Source organism: Dama dama, chromosome 9, assembly GCF_033118175.1.
Source record: "Dama dama isolate Ldn47 chromosome 9, ASM3311817v1, whole genome shotgun sequence".
NCBI lineage: Eukaryota > Metazoa > Chordata > Mammalia > Artiodactyla > Cervidae > Dama > Dama dama.
The window spans coordinates 28,894,052-28,920,973 of record NC_083689.1 but is presented as its reverse complement, the minus strand read 5'-3'; the positions used below and the strand labels follow the sequence as shown (position 1 = coordinate 28,920,973).

At 39.3% G+C, this 26,922-nt stretch overlaps 1 protein-coding gene across 1 annotated transcript in view; it reads right to left on the bottom strand.

Annotated features, from left to right (window-relative positions):
- Window positions 1-209: 209 nt before the first annotated feature.
- FBN2 (fibrillin 2) overlaps window positions 210-26,922 on the bottom strand; it is a 214,237-nt gene continuing 187,524 nt past the window's right edge. Inside the window, exons 50-64 of the mRNA XM_061152176.1 lie at window positions 26,616-26,681; window positions 26,187-26,312; window positions 25,481-25,600; window positions 24,388-24,510; window positions 23,811-23,942; window positions 21,440-21,565; window positions 19,692-19,898; window positions 18,622-18,747; window positions 16,892-17,014; window positions 16,118-16,234; window positions 15,372-15,500; window positions 13,513-13,632; window positions 6,558-6,789; window positions 4,221-4,392; window positions 210-2,130 (exon numbers count right to left, since the gene is read on the bottom strand). Coding sequence (XP_061008159.1) covers window positions 1,756-2,130; window positions 4,221-4,392; window positions 6,558-6,789; window positions 13,513-13,632; window positions 15,372-15,500; window positions 16,118-16,234; window positions 16,892-17,014; window positions 18,622-18,747; window positions 19,692-19,898; window positions 21,440-21,565; window positions 23,811-23,942; window positions 24,388-24,510; window positions 25,481-25,600; window positions 26,187-26,312; window positions 26,616-26,681 — 2,294 coding nt within the window. The 3' untranslated portion in view covers window positions 210-1,755. The remainder of the gene's footprint in view (window positions 2,131-4,220; window positions 4,393-6,557; window positions 6,790-13,512; window positions 13,633-15,371; window positions 15,501-16,117; window positions 16,235-16,891; window positions 17,015-18,621; window positions 18,748-19,691; window positions 19,899-21,439; window positions 21,566-23,810; window positions 23,943-24,387; window positions 24,511-25,480; window positions 25,601-26,186; window positions 26,313-26,615; window positions 26,682-26,922) is intronic.

Below are 26,922 nucleotides of genomic sequence, written 5' to 3'. Positions count from 1 at the left end.
TTTGAATATCGCCTCAACTCGTGAATTGTCAGCTGAACACTCCCGCTTGTTTTGTGTCACAGACTTGACTGCAGTCCCTCGTTCTCTTGTGAAACATGTGCCTGGCTCTCCTTCTGATACTTTCATTCAGGTCCCTCTAAGCAGAGCCCCCAGCCGCTCCCACAAACACAACAGGGGTCGTGGTCTCACAGAACTCTCAGTCACAAAGCTACCCCAAAATAAGCTTTATTGCAAGAAAAGTGTCATATTTGATACACAGACCTACGAAAAACAAACAAAACCAAAAGCCATAAGTTTTTCCTCACAAACACTTGATTACAAATTTACACTGTTTGTTTTGTCTTAGTTATCAGGAAACAAAACAAGGTCCCGAACTGGGTCTGACCGGTGACTAATCTTTGGTCAGCTCAGGTGTGAGAGGAACAACCCAGCGCCTGCATGTGCTTTGGCTGTTTTCACAGATGAGGTTTGCTCACTGCTCCAGGGACAGGTTCCCGGGTTGAGAAGAATGCGGGGACGTACGCTTACTAGCACGTCCTAGTACAATATCTCTTTAAATGACTAAAAGCAAACTAAACATCAATTCATTGTACAAACATCTTTCATACACAATAGGCTATGATAAAACGAGACATATGGTGTATAACTACAGTATTAATGAAAATTCTAAAAAAAAAAAAAATGGATTAAAAAAAAAAAAAAAAACACAACATATATTCCTTGGCTGTACTGCATGGTTTGTTTGCACATATGGCAATCCTGAAATAGCTTGAATGTAATAAATGCACCATTAATCTAAGACAGCACCAAACACTACAGAATGCCAGGTGTTCCTTGCCGAAGGAACGGCAGTTCTTCAGCTGCCTACAGTACCACAAGTATGCAGCATGCCCTGGGTAAGAATGAGGTGTTGTGGGTAGCACATGTGCTTCCTTGAGGTTATGAGAAGGAAATACAGTACAGTCTGGCCTGCAACGCTACTGGTCTCACAAGCAGTCAAGGTATTTTGCTACAGTGGTTGTGCTTCATCCTCTGTTGCCTGGTGTGTCTGCTGATGTGGAGTATCATCACAGTGAGCTGCTCTGGCTTTGATCTCCTTTATAAAGGATCTAATGACACATTGATTACTGCCTATTCAGCTCTGTGAGGCTTCCTTTAAAATAATCAGATGTGTACCAGTTGGACGACTGGCAGAAAACCAAAGGAAACATCTCTTGGATCTACTGAATTTTTTTTTTTTTAAAAAAAAAAAAGCACCTCTAAAAGAAATAGCTCAAATTTATAAATCTAAAGAAAAACAAGTGAGTTTCCCTTTTTGTTTACATAGTTTGTTCATTTCTCCATATATTACTGCATTAAAAATAAATAAACATCTATATTTTTTTAATTAGCAACTATAGCAAAATACCCAAAGTGTTACAGACTGCTAACAGGAAAAAAAAAAAAAAGCTCACATTATTTTTGTGCATTTAGTGCCATATGCTGATCTCTTGAATATTTAGTTTTTTAATATACTTTAAAGTGAAGTTATATAAAAATACAGTAACCACGGTTGCCTTTGTACTCAAATCTTTGGCCACACCAGAGTCTACATTATCCCTCCCTGTGAGGGTCAACATTCTGAAGTCTGAGACAGGGAGGAAAGAAACAAAAGTTTTTCTTTTCTTTCCTCTTTAAAACTAGTCATTGATTTCTCAGAGGCTTCTGAAGGCTGGCTGTGCAGGGATTTGAGCCTGGAACCAAGTCTGCAAGGGGTTAATAGAGTTGAATCTGCAGCCTCATTCTGAGAGCCTCCCCCAGCTCCCCTAGGAGGTAGTCATCCTCATTGCTGTCTTCCAGTTTCTTAAGCTCCTTTTTCTTGTAGAGAGGGACGCTAGTGATTTCCAGTGTGTACATGCCAGGCACGAGCTTCCTCTTGGCTGTGTGCAAGTAGCTGAGCCCATTCCTTTGGTGAATGCGGAAGACGCCATCGTCATTCCCCTGCGAGATGACATAGCGGATGTGGTTGTTGAGCGGCTCGATGGCGGGCATGAATTCTACGATGTGCTCCTTCGCACCAAGGCCGGAGACGTTAAACTTCATCATCACCGGGCTGTCCATGTCGACGCTCTCCAGGCTGATCTGTTTAACCTGGAAGAAGAGCAGGAAACCGTGTGGGAAGAGCTTTGACAGCACAAACCGAGGACTTGCAGGAGCCGGCCATCGGGGGGTGCAGCCACAGTGACATACTGTCTCTGCCTGTCTGCCTGTAACTTACCCTCGGCTGGGAGAAAAGGTCACTTCCACCAAGTGTGCCCTGTAAATCTTTACGACTGTTCCCACACCTTATCCAGGTAAAGTTACAGGGCTGAGCTGAAGGGGAGCACTCATATTTCAAGTTTTTTGGGGGGGTTTATGAAATATCATGCTTATTAATAATAAACAAGAGACAACTTAGGAATAGATGGTAATTTTTTTGTTGTCAGAGTTGAATGAGAAGTGCAGTTGTTTTAACTGTGCTTAGAGGGATCTTCACTCTGAAAGCCCAGGTAGATTTTCTGGCCACAAACCACGTGTGAGTGTGTTTGCTGGGAGCTGTCAGTGCAGGGGGGGGAACTCCAGAGTCATCAGGGTTCAGGTTTGAACCAGCTTTGGTTAAAAGCCAATGGGGCAGGGCCCAGATACACGAAGTCTCCCTCGGTCAGACGTATGGGAGGTTTAAGAACGCTTATTTCAGTAAGACAGGGGCAAAAAAAAAAAAAAAATCAATGCTTTAAGTGGGTGCCTGCCAAGAACTTGGGGACTGTGGTACCAAGGTGCCCCCTTCAGCATGCAGCCCCCTAGAACCACAACAGGAGGGTTTTACAAGCAGAATTTCTGGATCTGTAGTTTGGCTTACTTAATGAATAGCTCAGCTGCCATATTTAAACATCAGCTAGGTACCTTAATCTATTTAAGGTAAATGTAATGCTGGCCTATATACTATTATAAAACAGAACCAGAGATTTTGTGGCTAGAGAAGTCTCATCTTATACATTTCTGAGGCCCAGAAAACTGAAGCAAGTTGCCCAATGCACACAGCCAGTTAGTTGCTGACAAGGTGTTTTGATGGGGAATTCTGCAGTGACACTAAATGACGAGGATGGTCTCCCTGATCTCTGGGGGAAAGCACCTTCAGATACTGGGTATTATTTGGGGAACATGCGTCAATATTTACGCCAGGCACCGTTTCAGAAGCTTCACAGTAATCGCTCCATTAATCTTCTTGCCAGCCTTTGGAGGTAAATATTTTTATTTCCATTTTAACAGGTGAAGAAATTGAGGTAGAGAGAGGCTAAGAAAATATGCTCTGTGTAACATGGGTAGTAAGTACAGAGGGTCAGGGAATAAATTCAAAACCAAGAATCTGTGGCCCACCCATTTAACCACTCTGCTAAATACCACGAACAGAAAGAAATAGCAGCAGCAGGCAATTCAGATTTTCAGCTCCTTACAAAATAGAAGTTATTTGGAGATAAAACTTTTATGGAAGGAACATCTGTCTTATAAATGTCACAAAATGTGACACATGGTTGGCTTACCTACAGAAAATTAAGATCAGCCCAGTATACTACATATGTATATAACAGAACTGCACAGATTCATAATAAATTCATTTTTTGAATCATTTCAAAGTAGTTATTTCCTAGAAGGACATCTTATTACCTCCTGGCACAAGTCAAAAATGCCAACATGTGATCTGAAACCATGAATCTTAAAGTCCCCCAGTCCTTTCTGTTAACTACTAAGTCGCTTCACTTGTGTCTGACTCTGTGCGACCCCATAGACGGCAGCCCACCAGGCTCCCCCGTCCCTGGGATTCTCCAGGCAAAAACACTGGAGTGGGTTGCCATTTCCTTCTCCAGTGCATGAAAGTGAAAAGGGAAAGTGAAGTCGCTCAATCATGTCTGACTCTTCGCGACCCCATGGACTGCAGCCTACCAGGCTCCTCCGTCCATGGGATTTTCCAGGCAAGAGTACTGGAGTCGGGTGCCATTGCCTTCTCCAGTTCTGAGTTAAAAACACCACTAATTTTAACTTACTTGTCTCTGCCATAGTTTGTCCATTAACTAAACTGATGAATTTCACGAGGTGGAGGTTTAGCTCCACTGAGGCTGAGACCTACATAAAAGTTTACTGCAATAGTATACATGACTCCATATGGAAAAAATCTGGTGACAAAATAAAGTGAAGTTACTCACAGCAATGTGTTTGGATTCATGAACACTTCTCTTCTGTCTGTTGTCCTTCTTAGAGTAGCCATTGATTTTGCACTCATAGCACGCTTCCGGGGACAGAGCATTCTCTTCATCGACCTCTGTATCCATCGATAGGTACTGCCCTTTGTTAAATCCCATTCCTGAGATGCAGTGGCTATTTGCAACGAGATGCAAATTGATGTCAGACTTCATCATAACTCGAATGTTTTCCAGAGGTAGAGCAGAGGTTTTTCCCAAATAAGAAACCCACAAAGCAAACCATAAGATCATAAACATAAAAACCTAATAGCCTTGGTAACTTTTCTTCAGCACTTAATGCATGAGATTCTCCTTTATTTTAAACAGCAAAATTCTTCCAAGAGTGAGCCCCAAGTTTCCTCAGTTTTCAATCCTGATTAGACTGAAGCACTCTGTGTAGTTAAATCGAGATGGTAAAAGTCAAGTATGAATTTTCAGAGTGTTAGAAGTTCTGTTGATTCCAAAGCCTGAAGCCTACATTTGCTGCTTACCAACTGACACTGCTGAACTCCTATTTTGATTAGTGAAAGAGTCAGCGAGCTGATGCTAAATGACCCTTGTCTACACCAAGATTTCTGCTTCAAGCATTATTATGTACCCACTGTGGACATATTAGTCCACAACCCTCAGTGTCTGACTCACACACTGTTCCCTCTGAGGAAGATGACTCCTGAATTCCCATCTTCTATGCTGTGGAGCACTGGCTTCCTTGAAGGAAGGAAGCAGGTGGCCAGCACCTCAGCTGACAGGACTTGAGACGGCTGCACGTGGGAAAGTGGGACTAGCTGAGGGGACCCAGCCTTGAAGAGACAGTGTCACTCCAACCTGGCAAGTCCTCTCTGTGCAGCAAAAGGCCAGATGAGCGAAGAGAGGGACAGCTCCTTCCTCATGGAGCACGGGGCTGTGCTTCGTCACTCGGTCGTGTTCCGCTCTTTGCGACCCCATGGACTGCACCCCACCAGGCTCCTCTGTCTGTGGGATTCTCCAGGCAAGAACATTGGAGTGGGCTGCCATTTCCTTCTCCAATGCGTGAAAGTGAAGTCGCTCAGTCATGTCCGACTCTTAGCAACCCCATGGACTGCAGCCCACCAGGCTCCTCCGTCCACGGGATTCTCCAGGCAAGAACACTGGAGTGGGTTGCCATTTCCTTCTCCAATGCATAAAAGTGAAAAGTGAAAAGTGAAGTCACTCAGTCGTGTCCGACTCTTAGTGACATCATGGACTGCAGCCCACCAGGCTCCTCCGTCCATGGGATTTTCCAGGCAAGAGTATTGGAGTGGGGTGCCATTGCCTTCTCTGAGCACAGGGCTAGTACCTGCCAAAATTCATGTAAGAATCTGGGCGAAGCCATTTCCATTTGTATCTCTTAGCCCAGGTGTCTGTGATTAACACAGGAGCCACAGTATTTTTAAACATCTGTTGTCTCTGGCTTTAAGGGATTTATTCAGGCCATTTTTTTTTAAATTTCCTTTTTTTTTTTTCCATTTATTTTTATTAGTTGCAGGCTAATTACTTTAGAATATTGTAGTGGTTTTTCTCATACATTGACATGAATCAGCCATGGATTTACATGTATTCCCCATCCCGATCCCCGCTCCCACCTCCCTCTCCACCAGATTCCTCTGGGTCTTCCCAGTACACCAGGCCCGAGCACTTGTCTCATGCATCCAGCCTGGGCTGGTGATCTATTTCACCCTAGATAATATACATGTTTCGATGACGTTCTCTCGAAACATCCCACCCTCGCCTTCTCCCACAGAGTCCAAAAGTCTGTTCTGTACATCTGTGTCTCTTTTTCTGTTTTGCATATAGGGTTATCGTTACCATCTTTCTAAATTTCATATATATGTGTTAGTATGCTGTATTGGTCTTTATCTTCCTGGCTTACTTCACTCTGTATAATGGGCTCCAGTTTCATCCATCTCATTAGAACTGATTCAACTGAATTCTTTTTAATGGCTGAGTAATATTCCATGGTGTATATGTACCACAGCTTCCTTATCCATTCATCTGCTGATGGGCATCTAGGTTGCTTCCATGTCCTGGTTATTATAAACAGTGCTATTCAGGCCATTTTAAAAGGCAAGAGAATGATACCTGTATACAAGTTCGAGTCCTATGCTCACCACAAAGCAGGGAATCCACACGCCTTCCTGGAGCTTCTTCCTCCCACACCCAAATGTGCTGATCAATGCTTTTCCCTAGTCAACTTTTAATCACCATTTACCTTCCCCTAGTGCCAGGCGGCCAGGCACTGGACCCGGCTCACTTTCCCGTGTGTGGGGAGGTGGAGGGCCTTACCCCTGTCCCACTCTGTAGTACCCAGGTGGGCAGCCGCAGAGGTAGCCCCCTTCTGTGTTGGAGCAGCCGTAATTGCATGGGTTCTTGGAAGATGAGCACTCATTCACATCGTGGCAGGCACTGGAGAACTGGTCGAAGGAGAACCCAGAGGGGCAGGCGCACTTGTAGCTCCCCAGGGTGTTGTAGCAGGAAGCGGAGCCACAGGCATTGGGATTGGAGCATTCGTTCTCATCTAAGAACATAAAGCAAGAGACTTTTGCAAGTGGAGGGGAGGGAAGTGGGGCAAAGAAGAGCCCCAGTATCAAATATCTAAGATTTTACAGGGGAAGTCGCTTTAGACCCATATTTTTAAATGTTCACATTGATGTTTGATTTGCAAAGCATATGAAATTAAAAAAAAACAAAAACAAGACCTGACAAATTCCCCTAAAATTATGGCTTAAACAAAAGCTCCCCCACACTTTTATATTCTATTTGTACTAGGTTTTTCTGAATACCCTGGCAGCCTTTGGGCACAGATATTTGCAGTCTGACTCCTGCGTAACTCTTCTATTCACTTTTCAGAAGGTTACTTCAAAAGTCTGTGCCTCAGACAGACTCACAAGGACAGAAAGTAGATGACTAGTTGCCAGGAGCTGTGGGGAGGGAGAAACAGAGAATGACTTCTAAGGGGTACTGAGCTTCTTTTCGGGGTGAAGATGTTGTGTTGCTGACGCTTGTACACTGCTGTAAGAATATACTTAAAAACCACTGAACTGGACATGTTAAAAGGTGAATTTTATGGTATGTGAATTATATTTCAATGTTTAAAAAGCCTCAATTTATATCTGCATTTTTTATCCATTCTCCTAGCAATTTACCAAGCATTCATTATATACGTGGAGAGAAAAGTATATAAAAAAAAAATCTAAATATTCTAAACGAAAATAACTGAAGTAAACATTAGTTGAACCTATTGAACCAATAGCCTCATACACTTTTAACCACTTGAGAACCTATGGTGTACATACTTTGCCTTCTGATGTGGGTTTGTGCCAAGCCATCAGCTGACGTGGGTTTTACGAGTTAAATGACTGACGCTACACCAAAAATGCCTGACAGCAAGAGCATTTCAGGTTAATACTTTCAGCTACTCTTACCATTTTTACAAAATCAAAGTTTGACTGTGCTTTTAACTTTGGAGATGACAATTTTGCTCTTAACTGTCTGGTTGATACCTAGTCTGTGGCTTGACCCCTGTGGGCTTCATCATCACCCAAGTTTTACCCTGGGCACCAGTCATGTCTGGTCCATGGAATTCTTTCAGATTCTTGTGACTGTACTAGAGTATAATGTGTTTGTTTACCAAATACATGACAAGTCCATGTTTGGCTCACGTGGGGAAACAGGCCCATTTGCAATTAGGTGCCCTTGGGACACAGCAGCGAGAGCGAAGTGCTCATCTGCAGTAGCTCAGGGAGATTACGGAGGATGCAGATGGAATCCCGCTGGAAAGGCCTCTCACACGGGAAACTGTGCTTCATTAACTACGGTACAGAGGTTGTTGAAAAGGCCAATATTATTAGGCACATTTCTGTCTCATGAGTACAGTTTCGGAATTAAACCACACTGCCAAATACAGCATTCTTAATCACTGGATATAAAACATACCATGATTACCTAATATGCACAACTTCTCGGCCTTCATTTCACAGGGAGAAAGCATATGAATAAATTCTTAATAAGTAAGCTCGCTGCTGTTGCTCAGTTGCTAAGTCGAGTCCGACTCTTTGCGACCCTGTGGATTGCAGCCTGCCAGGTTCCTCTGTCCATGGGGTTCTCCCAGGAAGAATACTGGAGTGGGTTGCCATTTCCTTCTCCAGGGGATCTTCCCAGACCAGGGATCAAACCTGCTACTTATGACATAAATATAACTATTATTTTATTTCTATATATCAAAGACTTGGAATTCTGCCTCAAAGGATCATCTGCTTTTATAATTAAATCTGACACAATTTTTATATGTGGTGTTTCTCTCCTGATAGAGAATGTGAGTTAGGTTATAGTTTAACAAAATGATCCTGATATGAACATAGTATTCAGTTCAGTTCAGTCGCTCAGACATGTCCGAACTCTTTGCGACCCCATGAACCGCAGCACTCCAGGCCTCCCTGTCCATCACCAACTCCTAGAGTTCACCCAAACTCACATCCATTGAGTCAGTGATGCCATCCAACCATCTCATCCTCTGTCGTCCCCTTCTCCTCCTGCCCACAATCTTTCCCAGCATTACGGTCTTTTCAAATAAGTCAGCTCTTCGCATGAGGTGGCCAAAGTACTGGAGTTTCAGCTTCAACATCAGTCCTTCCAATGAACACCCTGGACTGATCTCCTTTAGGATGGACTGGTTGGATCTCCTTGCAGTCCAAGGGACTCTCAAGAGTCTTCTCCAACACCACAGTTCAAAAGCATCGATTCTTTGGCACTCAGCCTTCTTTATAGTCCAACTGTCACATCCATACATGACCACTGGATAAACCATAGCCTTGACTAGATGGACCTTTGTTGGCAAAGTAATGTCTCTGCTTTTAATATGCTGTCTAGGTAGGTCATAACTTTCCTTCCAAGGAGTAAGCGTCTTTTAATTTCATGGCTGCAATAACCATCTGCAATGATTTTGGAGCCCAGAAAAATAAAGTCAGCCACTGTTTCCCCATCTATTTCCCATGAAGTGATGGGACCGGATGCCATGATCTTAGTTTTCTGAATGTTGAGCTTTAAGCCAACTTTTTCACTCTCCTCTTTCACTTTCATCAAGAGGCTCTTTAGTTCCTCTTCACTTTCTGCCATAAGGGTGGTGTCACCTGTATATCTGAGGTTATTGATATTTCTCCCAGCAATCTTGATTCCAGCTTGTGCTTCTTCCAGACCAGCATTTCTCATGATGTACTCTGCATATAAGTTAAATAAGCAGGGTGACAATATACAGCCTTGACAGACTCCTTTTCCTATTTGGAACCAGTCTGTTGTTCCACGTCCAGTTCTAACTGTTGCTTCCTGAACTGCATACAGGTTTCTCAAGAGGCAGGTCAGGTGATCCGGTATTCCCATCTCTTTCAGAATTTTCCACAGTTTATTGTGATCCACACAGTCGAAGGCTTTGGCATAGTCAATAAAGCAGAAATAGATGTTTTTCTGGAACTCTCTTGCTTTTTCGATGATCCAGCAGATATTGGCAATTCGATCTCTGGTTCCTCTGCCTTTTCTAAAACCAGCTTGAACATCTGGAAGTTCATGGTTCACGTATTGCTGAAGCCTGGCTTGGAGAATTTTAAGCATTACTTTACTAGCGTGTGAGATGAGTGCAGTTGTGTGGTAGTTTGAACATTCTTTGGCATTGCCTTTCTTTGGGATTGGAATGAAAACTGACCTTTTCCAGTCCTGCGGCCACTGCTGAGTTTTCCAAATTTGCTGGCATATCGAGTGCAGCACTTTCACAGCGTCATCTTTCAGGATTTGAAATAGCTCAACTGGAATTCCATCACCTCCACTAGCTTTGTTCGTAGTGATGCTTCCTAAGGCCCACTTGACTTCACATTCCAGGATGTCTGGCTCTAGGTGAGTGATCACACCATCGTGATTATCTGGGTCATGAAGATCTTTTTTTGTATAGTTCTTCTGTGTATTCTTGCCACCTCTTCTCAATATCTTCTGCTTCTGTTAGGTCCCTACCATTTCTGTCCTTTATTGTGCCCATCTTTGCATGAAATATTCCCCTGGTATCTCTAATTTTGTTGAAGAGATCTCTAGTTATTCCCATTCTATTGTTTTCCTCTATTTCTTTGCATTGATCACTGAGGAAGGCTTTCTTATCTCTCCTTGCTGCTCTTTGGAACTCTGCATTCAAATGGGTATATCTTTCCTTTTCTCCTTTGCTTTTCGCTTCTCTTCTTTTCACAGCTATTTGTAAGGCCTCCTCAGGCAGCCATTTTGGTTTTTTGCATTTCTTTTTCTTGGGGATGATCTTGATTCCTGTCTCCTGTACAATGTCACGAACTTCCATCCATAGTTCTTAGATATATGTATTAGATTCTTAGAACATAGTATTAGATATTGTGCTAATATGGAAAAATTACCAAGAAAGGCAACTAATTGAATAAACTGCATTTAAACATACCACTGACAAGAACATTTTCATACAGTTAAAACTTTTGGAGGCACCATGACAGACGTCATATTTATATCCTATAAATGTACACCATAGCATAATTTTATAGGCATAGGTAATCTGAATGTGAAAATATGTTCCGGTTTGAAACCTACTTTGAGCCGACTCAAGTCTCACTAAGCTATGTTCAAATTATTTCGAAACGGACATAGAAAGAACTAGAAGTTGCTAACTCCAAGTAAACCAAAGCTTCATAGATTAAGATGTAATCATATGCAAATGTTAGTAATATTACCTTATTTTCAATTTAGAATAATTATAATGCTTGCACATTATTTAGGAACACATGGGAATGTTCCTAAATCTGTAAAATCTATGTATCAGAATGTTATAAGTGTTCTGTGGTAACTGGCTGAACACTTCTTAAAGTATTCACTTGAATTTAAAATGTTTTTCAATCCTAACACTGCAAATGCTGTCATTTTTCTCACACTGGCAGCAGTATTAACATCACTGAAGGTTTACAACTTACTATTACTTAAGTTATCTGATGTACTGTTTGTGTCCATTTACAAGGGGACCCCAGTTAAATGTGTCTGAGATACTTCATGGGATATTCCTTCTTCAATCATATGAGTAACTGAAGATATTCATTCTCATAGTGACAGATAAAAATGATTTGTGGCCTTTCGATTTGCATTTTGTTATAATATTGCTATTTTGCTAACTTGTTGCTTTTATTAGTTCCTGATGGTTGTTTGATTCTATTGCTGAAATATATTTGAGTTATAATTATAATGTTCTGTGGGTTCAAAATTCCAAGAGAGTTAGAATTTATTAGTGATGAGCTGGATTGCTCAACCCCGCACAGAAGAATCTCTAATATTTCAAAATAAATCCCTGCTTCATCTTACTTACCCAGAGGCTTGCGGCTTAGAGGTGCCCATTTTAGCAGAGCAAGCTAACATTTATTCTTACAGTTGCAGTATCTGCTTATGTATCTTCAGCTTTTAATTCATCTCTGAAACCACTATCCCTCTGTCGATGGGGGTCTCTGCTGATTAGAAGGCCCACTGGCTTCTGGCTGAATCCCAGCGTGAGTTGCTTTGGGGTGACTGCCTTGCTTAAGTACCTACTCCAAGGATCCCACCAAGAACAACTTGGGTACACCACACAGCCGTGACTTTAAGTCAGACCATATTCAGTGAAAACCTGTGTTGTCTATTTTCACACTAAATCCTTACAGGCAGAAATTCCAGGAAACTTAAAAACTCAGAAATTGAGTTGATCCTCCATGCACATTCCAATTTCTACTTGTGATTACTTTAAAAACAAGGATTTTATTTAACACTGATACATGTGAAATATTACAGATCATTCTTCTGCTTTAAGTCCTGTAGAAGTAACCAAGAAGTCCATGGTATTAACTGATTAGGGGGGTGAGCCTCTCATTTTATAAACAACACAACATAATAAAAATCACTTTGCACGCTTAAATTAGTTACCTAAAAAAGGACCATTTCCTATGTTCTGAAGAGTGTCCCTATACTTTATCTGTTTATGAATCAATACATTGGGGCATAATAACTTCTGCAACCTCTTTTTTCTATGAAGAGAAAAGAAGGAAACTGAACTTATAAAGTCATTTTGATCGACAGCCTAAGTCATCATTTTGATAATCCTTTCAAACTCTATCCTTAACTTCCAGATCATCACTGGCTTTTGCATTTCCCCCATGAGAGTGTGTTGCTGGTGTGGCTAAGCATCTGTCTTTGGCCTGGCACAAAGCCACAGCAGAGCTGCACCAACTTTCAGAGTTGCTTTCCCACCTCTGAAATTTGTCTTGACTTTCTCAATTCACTAAACTGTCATTAGAAATTTCTTTTGAGAAGATCATCACGGATAAAATCAAATTAATTTACTTAGTGGCTCCCGTAGAGTAAAATACTTGAAATACACGTGGGGTAATTTCAATCACTACAGAGAAACAGGAAGCAACCTGCTGCTTCTCAGCAGGCCCACTGTTCCCCCTTCTGCTCAAGCTGTGCCCGCATCTACCGTCACACTGTTGGAGGCTGCGTCTAGGAAGGGCATTCAAATGGAGCCAAGAAATTGGGCGCATGCTAAGTCAGCTGGCCATTCAAGTAGAGCGTAATGTCCTCTTTGATCAAACTCTCCTTAAAAGGAGAATTTCCATGACTCTATCAGTGCAAGAAAGAGAGTTGAGTGTCTACAGATTTTATTTTACAAACACTTTTTTTGTCTGGAGTTTTCAACAGTATTTGCTGTAACTAGTTCCTTTTTCTACCTTAAAATCCTCTATATCCCCTTCATTAAATATGTGACTGGAGAGCACAGATGAATGATGCTCATTAATTTGATCTGATTCCTTTTAGACTTATATGAGCAGATGGATGGGCAACCCTTCAACCCCAAATCTAAAGATACTAAATTACTGATTAAAAAAAAAGCCTTTGACCTTAGCAAATGAAGATGATATAAATGAGTCCTGACATCATCTTCAGAAACTTAAAATTATGAGCTAGCAGAAAATTAAAATTATCAAAGCTCTAACTGAGTTACCTTTTAGGTACTTAACATTTTAAAGTATATTATGTATATTTTCAAATACACACAAGTATACAAAGTAGTTTAATGAATTCCCATGCATCAGTCCTAAGTACTGGTTTTTTAAGTTCTAGGGTTTAAAGGCTACACTGAAAATGACAATCTTTATTGCTCATTTGTTTTAGTAAAAGATAGTTTAAGGCACGAAAAGCAGATGCCAGGTAACAAGCGAGTTCTCACCAACACACTGATTCCACTGGTAATGCTGAATATATCCTTGCGGGCAGCCACACCTGTAGCCTCCCAGGATGTTCTGGCAGCCATGTTGGCACCTATGGTTTCCATCACATTCATCAACATCTGTAAAAACAATCCGGGCAAGATTTGTATGTCACCTTTCTTCTACTATTCTTAAATGTACTCCAAACACAACACGGGGTAATGATTACCAGAGGAACAAACAAACAAGACACCCCGAGGGGCTGTGATTTTCCCCAAGTCACATGGTTATTAAGTCAGTGGTCGTACAGAGAACGGCTCTGAGATAAGAAACCACATCATTCTTATGCTATCCACCAGCCATGCCACGTCAGTGCTTCAAGTAATATCTTAATTTCAGCAAATCAACCATAGCAACCACAAATGTTGTGCATTTTGGATGGATTAACTACATATGGTATGATTTATTTGGTAAATGATATAAATATATTTGCGTCACATATTCCAGTAAGTTCAAAAGTGATTGACATGTTAATTCTCATTTTCGGGAAGATACAAGCATTACAGAAATACCTAAAGAAGTATAATGGTTGGGAATGCCAAAATATTTATTACTTTTTGAGATTAATTAGATGCAAATTTAAAGTATTTAAAAACATTATTTTTAGACATGATATAGTATTGTGACACATATGGAATAATTTCTTTGTTCATACATGCAAACTCTTCTGGAATGACAACTGAGGCTTTGAAATTTACCCATAAAAAGAGAAATGAAATTGGCATGTCTGATATATGTGTAACAAATTTATAGGGATAATTAATAAATTGTATCTTATGTAGATAGTCACAAGCTGAACTCACACATGGTAAGCAGCTGTATGGTCAGACTTTCAAAGTCTCAATGACTTCAAATACAAAATATTAAAATAGAAATTTTTAAGTTGAATTTTTTTGTGGTTGAAGATTAGATACATGTAAAAGTCCTGTAGTTCTCAGACTATATTAAAACCGCTAAATCTATTTCTAGAGCTCAAAATCATGTATTTCTAACAATAATTAATTCAAGGGTGACTAAAATCAATAAGGATGTAAACTGCACTAGTATATAAAAATATAAAGGGGAAGTACATGCTCTCAGAACCTCTGTCCTGAGTATTTTGTAAAAGCTACAAATCGTAGTATATTTATCTCATACGCTAGAACTTGCAATGAAAATACTGAAGAACATTTTATTGGCCACAGGCAAATTCCTATTTTATTCCCACTTAAATTTTCCCTTGGATTTAACAGGAAATATCTATTGTGATGAAGACTTTATAGGAAATGCCCTTTATAGAAAAGACACTGAATCGGGACTCTCAGACAAATAAAACCACCATCAGTTTTCCCCAGCGCTTTCTATTCATCTGCCCAGTTCTCTGTAACTTGTTCTTCATCTTATACTTAACATTTATATATTTTACATTCAAGTATCATGGAACAGACATCTGATTTTTTTCTGGTTTACTGCAACTAAATTAGGTACAGAATTTGTTTTCAGTTTAATTCTTTTTTTAGATCAGTAACTAGGTAAACAGTTATTTCAGAAGCCCATGTGTACTCACAGAATTTTTGTTTCATCACATTAAGGTTTTCCTCTGTCCCCAAAATGATATGTGAAAATTTATAAGCAAAAAAAAAAAATCAACTTCTGGATTTTACTTTGTTAATCTTTGTTGTTTGAGATGATCTCAATTTCTCATTGAAATTAACAGAAATTAGAAATTTAACAGAAATTTCTAATTAGAAATTTTCTAATTAACAGAAATTTCTCATTAGAAATTAACAGAAAACAGTTTGCTATATTAAAATAAGAATATTTAAATAAATAAACTCACCTTCACAGTTCAGTCCAGTAGCATCAAGGGAGAACCCTCTTTGGCATTCGCAGCTAAAACTCCCAGGGGTGTTTTGACAGATTCCCTTTGCTCCACAAAGTGAAGGCTGTGACCCACATTCGTTGTTGTCTAGCAAAGGACAAAAGGGAAAGAGCATCAGGCTTTCCTATTATTACAGGATTCGAATCTTACTACATGAAGGAAAAAGTAAAGTATGAAAGCCTAAGTTTCATGATGCGAAAACAGAGTTTACAGAAAAGTATGCTACTATTCATGGCCATATTAAAGACAAAAATGGTCAGAAAGAAGTGTATTTCAAGAGGCTGGAAATCAGAGCATATTTTGGCTCAATCGAGGACATGGTTTCCAATAGCACAGACTGAAAGTTAAGGTTAAGACCTGTGTGTCTTCTGACATAAAAAAAAATACCAGCATGTTCATTAGCATGTTCTAAATTATAATGAGTCTTTTACTCATATTTTATCCGAACACACACTATATTTAGAATGAAATGTAAAGGCACTGCTTGGAATACACCTACTGTGCACGTGCTTGGACTACACAGGACTACTATGCTTGGATATTGTTTTTATGAAAAAATAAATTATTAACAACATTTTTAAACCACTAATTATGAGGGACTGATTTTAATATTAAGTACTGGGCCATTATTCTATCATTTTTAACTACAGTTTTAGGCTTCTACCAGTAGTGTGCAGAACTTCCCTTTTGGAGTTTTGTCTTACCAATACAAGCAGTGTGATGCTGTGTGAAACCAGGTGGACATTTACAGGTAAAACCTCCCAGAGTGTTGACACACAGGAACTGGCAATTGTGCTGTTTGGTTTGACATTCATCAAGGTCTGCAACGAAAGAGAGGCCAATGAAAATCAGAGCAGAGTTATCTGGCTATGCTTCCCTTCCCATGAAGCCACGGAGAGGTGTGCATGTTCTACCAGGAGTATTCTGTCTAGATTTTTGTTGGAAGCTTTATAGATTTCCATATGCATAAGGCAAGGAGTTTCTTTTCACATACTTAAGCAGTGTAGATACTATGAGCTACTAAGACAGGATGGCTAAGGTAATATATAACAAAAATTTTTTAAAAATAAAAAGCTGAAAGGATGAATTATAGTGATGTTCATGAACTGTTTTCAAAGCTAATATTCAAAGGTTATAATATTTGTATTTAATGCACAGTTGAGTACATGGCTGGTTACTTAATCCTATTAAGTGAAAATGAAAATTGCTCAGTTGTGTCTGACGCTTGGCAACTCCATGGACTATACAGTCCATGGAATTCTCCAGGTCAGAACACTGGAGTGGGTAGCCTTTCCCTTCTCCAAGGGATTTTCCTATCCCAGGGATCAAACCTGGGTCTTCTGTACTGCAGGCAGATTCTTCACCATCTGAGTCACAAGGGAAGCCCCAGTAAAAGTGAGGCATGTGGTAAGATCCCCGATAAACTGATTTTCAATCTGAAAAAAAGGAGAGGGTCCCACATATAGACTCTTCATCACCTTTGCAGGTCTTCCCGTCCTCCTGCAGGACATAGCCCCGGGGACACGAGCACTGGTAACTCCCCTCCGCGTTCTTGCAGATGAAGTTGCAGGGTTTGGGGGACTGCGAACATTCATCGAGATCTGAGTAAAAGTGATGTGAGGATTAAATTACTGGTTAGAAGGAACGACCAGGCTCTTTCCTCCCTCCATATTCTCACTCATTGTTTTCCTCTTCAACTTAAAATGGAAAACAGCCAGAGAGAAACGAGGCACAGAACAATTTTCTCTAAAGTAATTTACTGGTTTAACTTTGTCAGGCGATTCTTGGGCAAATATTGAAAATATCCAGACAACTGGGTTCAAAAAAAGACACCAGATTTTTTAGACTGGTGTACTTCGGTTTACAGTTTGAGAATATAAGCCTGAAGGTTAGACTTTCTTCTCTTTGACATGTGGATGTGGCGAATGTTCTCAGAGTCTCTGAGCTGACACTTCCCACAGCTTGTGCTGGAGACCGTTACTTCCCCTTCCAGCTGCAGTCCTCACCTTGGTCCACCCTGTTCTTGGGCCCGGGAGGCTGAACTGCACACAGATTCCATTAGCAGGCCCTCCTGCCCTCTGTCTTCAGTCTGGTTCTCAGTTCCTCGATTCCCTTCTCGCAAGATGGGCTGAGGCTGACTGAGTCATGGGGTCAGAGGTCATGGATGCTCTAAAGGCAGGCCTCTGTGAACAACTTTCTCCATCTTCCAGATTTCAGTAATCCTTCTCTCTTATCTTTGGCCCAGAGGTGGAATAGCCCCAGAACTCAGCACTATTCCTAGTATTTCCTGCACACTCTGCTCACACCTTTATACACTGTCCTTTTGTTAAAAAAAAGTCTCCTTAAACTGTCCTCATTTCAATATGCCACCTCTTTTCTGCTAGGACTCTGACATCGAACAATCTACATTTCCCCTCTAAAAGACATTGATTGATGCCCAAAGAATGTTAAAAGCTCATGACTGATAGCATAGTTTCTATTATTATCTTGCTCAAACAAGTGAGTTGAATGCTTACTAAGATTTAGGTTGGTTCTTCTTACCCTTTTCATGCCAGATGTGCTTGTTATTAAAACAAGTTGATATTAAGCTGATGAACTATGAAGGAGAAAAGATTGTTTTCTTTAATGAAAACTAAATGTTTTGGAAAGACTCAATAAAGGCAAGCTACCACCGGCTCCATGGATGAGACAGTAAAATAAATTAGAAAAAGAGATAGTAAAAACGTAGAAGGTTTTCTGTATTGAGACTGCTTTGCAACTGGAAATTTTAGATGATGCTTAATTGGTATATTTTATGCAAAAATAACTGCAACGAGAAACAAGCAAAAAGCATTCTCTCCATATGCAAAAACATACTTTCACAATCAAAAGTCCTGGTCTTTCATTAAAAAAATGACAAAACAAACATGCCTCTATACATCTTAAACTAAATGTAAAATGTTGAAAGTATATTTTTTTATAATTTTAATGTTTCCCTAACTTTACAGACTTTTTGATAAATCTAATACTTCTGTGTCTCACATTACTAGACAAGGCCTTGGACAACTCCTATGATATTAAGGACCGCACTAATGAAAGGAATGGCATCACTTTAGCAAAATGTACAATCCAAACACCGTAACAAAAGATATTCTACTGAGAGTAAAGGACTTGTAGAAAACAGCAGTTAACAACCACTCAGATGCAGAGATGCCTCGTCCTTCCTTACCTACACACGAGGTTCCGCTGATGTCTGTGGTGTAGCCAACCTTACAGAAACACCGGAAGGAGCCCATGGTATTGATGCACTGACCGTTGGTGCAGAGATTTGGCATAACTTTACATTCGTCAATATCTGTGCACCAAAAACCCCAAGGCAAAAACAAACAGAAGTTAATATAGATGCAAGAATAAAACTGGTTAGAAGCTAAAAGAAATTAAGCAATTGAGAGATAACTAAAAACCAACGTTCATAACTGTGCTGGTGTACCTTTTCATCATTCAACAGAGTGGCAACAGAGAAGGAAGAGATTAAAAAAAAAAATCTGAAGTGATAGGAAGAGACAAACGTAAGGAAGGCTATGTTGAAAGCCTCACTGGAGTCTACTTGTTCTGCAATCTAAGCATGAATTTTTGGGGGGACGCTATCAATAGAAAGCTACCCTTCTGAAGTCCCACTAGTTTGGAATTTGTGATGGTATTCCATGGATTTGCTTTAAATTCAGTTGCATTAGACCCTAAGAAAGGGTTTCATTAACAATGTAATCAAGGGTAAGATCTAAAATCTTTATAGGAATAGAGGAAAATGTTATTTTTACGACATTAGCATATTAGTTGTACCAAAAAACCTGGAAACTATTAATCATTTGTGAGACTTGCTGGTTTGTAAATACGCTGCAAACAGAATGAGTTCCTGTGCACAAACAAATAAGCAACCTTAACTTAAATGAAGCACGTATAGCTTGTGGGTTGCAGATGGCCTCTGGGGTCAGACAGATACATTCCATTCCTTGTTCCATTCCAACCTTTAAAAAGGCTGTGATCTTGGGTACACTTATTTATTGTTACTTAAGCTTCGTGCTTCAGTTTCTATCTGCTAAAATAGGAATAATAAGAGATTCTACCTCTTAGATTTGATATGAAGATTATGCCTCTTAAAGCTACTGAAGCATTAGTGAAAAGCATATATGACCACACACATATATACATACATTTTAGCTATTATCCTATTTCCTTCAAATTAATGTGAATTAATGTGCACTGTGTTGATAACATGCATGGATTTCCTCAACTCCTTACCTCTTCCATCAGTGGTATAGCCTGGGCCATGAGGACATATCTTCTTGTACTGGGCAGTTCCAGGGAGTGGGCAGAGCTCACACTGATGACCCCAGCCTCGCCCCCCATCGCAGCAGCATTCTGACTTTGTGACAAGGTTACGGCTGCTGGATGCCATCTGACACATGGTCTGCAACACCTCTGCAAAGCAGAGGCCCTGTCGATTGTCTGAAATGACAATGCAGTTAAAAAGCACCAGTGTCAAGGGACTGACACTTCGTTATCTGGGTCTTCACATTAAAAAGGACAATCAGTGTTTTCCTTCATAACAATACTTTTAAAATCTCAATTTATTCTGGTGGTGCGGGGTCTTAGTTGTAGCATACAGAATCTTTAGCTGCCACAGGCGGACTCTCGGTTGTGGCGTGTGGGATCTAGTTCCCCAGCCAGGGATTGAACCTGGGCCCCCTGCAATTGGGAGGGGGGAGTCTTAGCCACTGGACCAATAGGAAGTCCCATGGGAAAACCTTTTTAAAAGCTAAATATTCTTTTATGTGAGGAGTCATATTGTTTAAGACAATGATTAGAATGTTCTGCTGGAGGTTCCTTTCACAGTGCTCTTTCACAACAGTTTATTAAATTTAATAACTGATACTAAACAAAGACAGGTGAGTTTTTTCTTCTTTTCCTCAGCAGCTAAGTGACAGTAAACTACCATTCCTATAGAATCCAACTTAAAGAAAAAAATCAAAGAAAAATACTTCCCTTTAAATAAGCAAATGAGAACAGGATTTGTTTTTGAAAAGCAAATTCTGGACTATGTTATCATCTTGGTACATATTCAATCTAATCTCCTGTATTTTAGACATCTAAAGGACTGTTTAAACATTGGATTAAGTAGTTTTTAAAATTATTATAAATAAAGGGATTTTACTGATATAAGTTGGCAAAGAGATCTTAAATGGGGTTTTAAGAACCATCCTAATGAACTGTTAGTAATATGGACAGAAAAGTACACTTTCTATATAGGTCATCTTTTCTATTTCCAAAAAGACTGATGGTTAATGAAGATCCAGATTGAAGATAATAATAAACAAAATATGTTTTCATGACTAATAATTTCCAAGGATTTGAAGCAGATGACATCATTCTGAGAACAATCTGATGTAGCTGAAATGTGCTGTTTTTGCATCAAAACCCATGATGAGTGCTATTTCTTGGTTTGCCTTAAATTTGACTACTTCATACTTTTACACCTGCTCATAATTAACTAAATGGTTTATGATATATGCATTTTATCATTAAAATGCCTGAGACTTATATTTTCCACAAGAAAATATTTTGTAAAACGCTTCTCTGTATCATAAAATAAAAATTAACTCTCACTGCATTTCTGAAATGTGGCATTTTCTTTAATATTATTAATACAGCAAAACTTACCTCACATAGCAAATATTTTCCTTTGGAATTAAATCATTCCCTGATGTAAGTTTTACTAGAGTCACATTTTCCACAGAGCTTAATTAATCTTAATTTTGGAAAGACTACTTAAGATGGTTATTTACATTAAGCATGGATGTATGTACTACACACACGTGTACAAATACATCATTTTAATAGATGTCTATCTTCAGGAAGAGGTACATGGATTACTCAGATTGGGGGATCTATTTTGCAGACAAGGATATATATATAGAACTCTCTTGTGATTACATCACAAAACACATGCTTTATTCACCAAGTAAAATATACTCTGTTTATCAACTTACCAAGGCACTCAGTGCCAGAAGAGCTGGACTGAAAGCCTTCATTACACTCACATCTATAGCTCCCAATAGTGTTAACACAACGCCCGTTTTCACAGATTCCTGGTTTGGTCCTGCATTCATTTTCATCTTTAGAAAAGCAAATAATATGAGTCATGAATAGACTGTAAAGTTTATAATTTACAAACGTATCTTCTAATGGTTTATATCTTGCTTAAAACTTCTTCATCAAAATACTAATATGATAGAATATTAATTATATGAATTATATTTAAATTTATAGTATTATATTAAAAATATAACATTACATTTAAATTTATCATATTTAAATTTACCTCATCCTTCCAAGATGGGTTCTAGGTTAACAAAGTGTTCCCCCCCACCCTCTGTCGCTTTTCTTTCTCCCTTCCTCTCTTCAGGAAAGAGGTGATGCTTGATGGAAAATTGGAAAAGTGGCTCCAAAAAGGATTACCGACCAGGAGAAAGAACTTTGGGAAAGAAGATACCAATTCATGTGACAGGAGAGAAAGGCTGAGGGCAGAGCGGTGGCAGGTGTTAGGGAGAGGCGGAAAGCACTCAGGCCAGGGATAAAGGACAAGCTCCTCCACTGACTTGAGTAAAAATCACAGGAGCCATGCAGAGTGTTAGGGCAGCTAGAGGAAGAAGGAATTTAGATAGCACTGCTCTTTTAGTTTCTGACAAATAAATATATCAGAACAAAACTGTTACATTAAAATTCCTACATCTTTACTTACTGTGTTTATTTGACATTTTGTACATTTTGTTTGAGGTATGTTTCAAATCAATGTTGTCAGAGGCATGAGAGCTCATGACAAATCCCTTTGATGAATTTCTCCTTTCATCTTTATGCTTTTTAATCTTTAATTTATTAATATTTATTTTGCATGCACTTGCTTTTTATCAACATTTGCCGTGGATATCTTGTTCCACCCCTTTATCTTCCATCTATCTCACATTTTGATTTGGTACATTTCTTGTAAAAAGTACGAAGCTGCACTTTTAAAAGAATATTTTAAAGTACATTTGCCTTTTAACCAGAAATTTAAACTATTTCTATCTATGGTGATTACTGATATGTTTGGAGTCTTGTCATTTTACGCTGTTTAATATTTACCAGGCTACTTGTCCCCTTCTCTCAATATTTCTTAGATCAGTCTAATTTTTTCTCTGCCCTACTGTCATCCCCAACTCATGTCTAGAAGTTGTAATCTTCTATTCTTCCAGTGGTAGCGATGAGACAACTTCAACACGCACTGCTAATAAACATTTTTCTATTAACATCAAGAAGTGTCTGTTTCAATAGCTTCTGGCCATAGCAAGTACCCTTGGTATGAGTTTACTCCTTTCTTCTCTCTCCTTGTGCTAACTGCCATGCTGATACAGTCTAGAAATTCTGATTTGTTATATTTCTTTTATGGAACACCAGCATTTATTTAAACCATATAACAAGGGTTACTGGTTTCTTGGCTTATCATTGCTTCCTCTTGAATTAACTTTAAAAAATATATTGGAGGATACAGTTTGGATATAAGATACCGAGGGTATGTGGGTGATAAGTGTTCTAAAACACATTTCTGACAAGGTGATATTTTTATTTTATCACTAGATTGAATATAAAGTTTTAGTTCAAAATTATTTTCTCTTAGAATGCCTTGAAAATATTGCTGCTCCATTGTTTTCTTCTACCCACTGTTAACTGTCACTTGTAGGAAATCTGGTTTTGCTCCCTGGGAAGCTTTAAGAATTCTCACTTTGCTCCTAGTGTTCTGACACATGGTTTTTCTTGTTAAAGGTATTTTTTTTTTTTTTTTTCTTTTAGGACACTTTCTGCATAAATTTTAAAGTATATACAAAAGTATTAAACTAAGTTATGGATTTAAAAAATTGTATAGTGTTTCTTGTTTCTAGAATATGAAGGTTTAAGTCCGCCTTCTTGATCTAATCCTATCCTAACGCTGTTACCTTTGATTAGTTTTTCAGCTGACTACTTTGAATCCAAAGTGCGTAACAGAAACGTATCTAAAAAGATCTGATTGCTACAAATCTTACATTTATTTTCTTTCTTTTTTTAAAAACTTTTCCTGACAATGAAAACAAATGTTGGAAAATTTCTCTTGAGTGTAAGATTTTCCAAGTTGCTACAGAAACCAATTAACAATAGAAAAGATTAATAATATTTTACCTTCCGCATTATTGTGTTAGGAACTTAACAGATTCTTGTAGTTTTTTATTTCTTTGGCTATTTGCACAGAAAACAATACACAGTATTTTCCACTGTGATAACTAAAATTCCTATGTTTCTGACTGGGAGTAGGAGTGTTAAGCAAGCAGCCATCATCCCGTACAGCCTTACCTACACAGCCTTCTCCGTCAGGCCTGCGGGCCATCCCAGGCGGGCAGATGCACATGAAGGTGCCAATCAGATTCTTGCACATCATGCCCCTAGATTCACAGTCATGCAGCCCTTCAGCACATTCATCCAGGTCTAGAAAATATTTTCAATAGGAAAAACAGGAAAATAAGACAAATTCATGAACAGGCTATCATTGAGTATTTTGAAGTCATACATTTGGTCTTCTGGCTCTCAAAATGTAATCTTCTTATGTGACAGAAAAAGGAGGAGCCCAGTCTCAACTGTTGGCTATATTCTAGAGTTATAAAAATTTCAGCACTGGTCCTCAAGATAAGAAGTTTAGGAAAGGGCTATCTTTGCTTTAGTAAGAGCTCAAGAATGTGACATCTTTATTCTTTACTTGACTGGACAGACCATCAAGTATCTTGTTATTTAGAATGGAAATCTACCAGCAGTGCTGTAAAGAATACATTTCTGCACAGCTCTACAAGAAGACAGCTGAGAGCTACAAAATGATTTAAATATATATCCAGCATTACGAATAATGAGCCTACTCCTCCCTGGTCTGGGGCCTTACCTTTGCACATCTTCTGGTCTTCCCTGAGAGCATAGCCAATCGGGCACGTGCATTCATAGGAGCCGAAGGTGTTCATGCAGCGGAAAGCACACAGCAGTGGGTTCTGGGCACACTCGTTGATGTCTGATCAAGGAAACAGGCAGGTATGCACTCAGCCTAGAGTTCTAACTACTCGCTTAAATAAACACTGATGTATTTATTTGGCAGTCACACAGAAAGTAATAGGATAACAGAACTTCCACTTCTGGTAAGGAGAACTGGGCAAACTCATCCGCCAACAAATAACAACTATAAACTCTGAAATAAATACAAAAACAACACCTGAAGTGGTTTCTAGTGGTGAGTTAAAACTCAGTAAATACACGGCAAAGTAGAGGTGCTCAGTTTTGTTTTGTTTTTTTTTTTCCTGTGGATCGCATCAGTCCTGGCACAGTAGCATCTGGCAGCTAAATCTCCAATAGGAACTCTCCGAGCTTCTGTCCTGAGAAATCAGGGGAGGGAGCCTTGGGGCGACCAAGGCTGCTGAGAAGTGTGGAGGAATCCCAGAAATGAGAGGGCCAGAGCGGGATAGATACCTTTTTCATTTTTTTGCATAAACTCAGCACAAGTTGCTGACTTAACCATGCCATGTGTGGGCCAAAATGAAAGAAGTTAGCCAGTAAGGTTTAAAGACAATAATTTAAATGTGCACCACTGTCTTCCACAGACTAGACAGTCCACTTTATGTAAATTAACTGCCTGCTAAGACAAAGACATCAATATTCTCTGAAATAATGTAACTGATTCCAGAAGATATCAGTCACAATACCCAGCACATAATCCAAAATTAACCAACAGACTGAGGAACCAGGAAAATGTGACCTAATCTCAAGGGAAAAAATAAGCAATAGATGCCAATTCTGGGAAGGCGGAGATGCTGAATTATCAGACAAGGGCTACAGAGTAGCTTTTGTAACTGTGCTCATTGTGGTAAAGGAAAATATGTTTGTGATGAATATAATCATCAGTAGAACATAAGAACAATATAAACAAAAGCTGAGGCATTAAAAACTCTTTCTATATCAAGAAGAAATGATACTAAAGTATCACTTGCCTTCACAATTCATCATGGGCCCTGGCTCAAAGCCCTCATTGCAGTTGCACTCAAAGCTCCCAATAACGTTGGTGCACGTCCCATTCCCACATGGGTTGCCAATTGAACATTCATCAGTATCTGAAAAAGAATAAGAAAGTGACACAAAATGTGGCAGTTTTAGTTTAATAAAAGTATGCCCAGAAATATCCATCTGGCCCTCACATGTGTCCCAGATCTGTGCAGGACACACATGACTCTTGCACCCCCGCCCTTGGTCTTGGCTGGCCAGCCTTTATGTAGGGCAGAGAACCCCGAGGGTCAAGTGTGAAATGCTCTGAACTTTCAGACAGCTGTGCTTGCCCTAAAAAAAAAAAAAAATCACAAACCCAGGGAGGGATGTGATCTTCTGCTACAAGAGCAGAAGTGGAAAGTCGTAAAGTAAAATAGACCTCTTTCCCAGTTAGTGGTTTTGGCAAGCTATAAAACTCTAGACACATGAGAGTGTGTGTATCTGGTTGAAGGCAGAGATTGGGCAACTCACTCCATCTTCAAATAAACCCATGTTGCTGGAAAATGTAGAATGGGAGAAGAAAACGCAGTTATGGCTACTTATCTTGGCTTTGTAAATCCCACTGCCACCCAGAGTGCCTGAGAGACCTTTTGCTGAATATAAGAAAGAAAACAACCTTAAAAGTGTGAAATGTGGCACTAACTCGGCACTTACCCACACAGCGCACTCCAGTGTAATCAAGGTTGTAACCCATTGGACATTCACAGCGAAAAGACCCATCTGTGTTGATACACTGACCGTTTGAACAAATGCCTGGGCTCTCAAGACATTCATTAACATCTAAAATACAGAATCATCCATTAACTTTCTTATATAAAAAGATATGCCAAAACTGCATGTATCTATTCAAAAGAGGCTTAAAAGTGTTAAAACATACGAGCATTTCTTTTATCAGAGAAACATGTATTTCATATGCTGCAACATAGTCTTATGATATAGTGCGTATGATATACAATAAATATCATATATGTGCATTAAATGCAATACAAGATATGTAATACAGTGAAAAAAGCATGATTATAAAACAAACGTACAATATTGTATTTATGTAAGACTATAAAAATAAAATATATCAAACCACACCTTCACGGGTATCATGAAGACTAGGAACAGTTCCATGGCCATAGGGACACAAATCCTGGAATGCCACTACAGAGAAAAAGACAAATTCCTGATTATCAAAGCATCTCAACCACCAGAGAACTTAAGAACTGATTAATGATATACATAAAATTAGACTTATTTTTCCTCTACAAAGCTACTTTTAGTAAGAGTCTTTATTTTGTAATTTATTGCAAAAGCAACACTGAGCATATTTAGAGACGGTCACCTGAGCTTGGGGTGGCCACCTATGGGACCACTCAGGGTGTCTGATCCTGTCTGCTTGCTC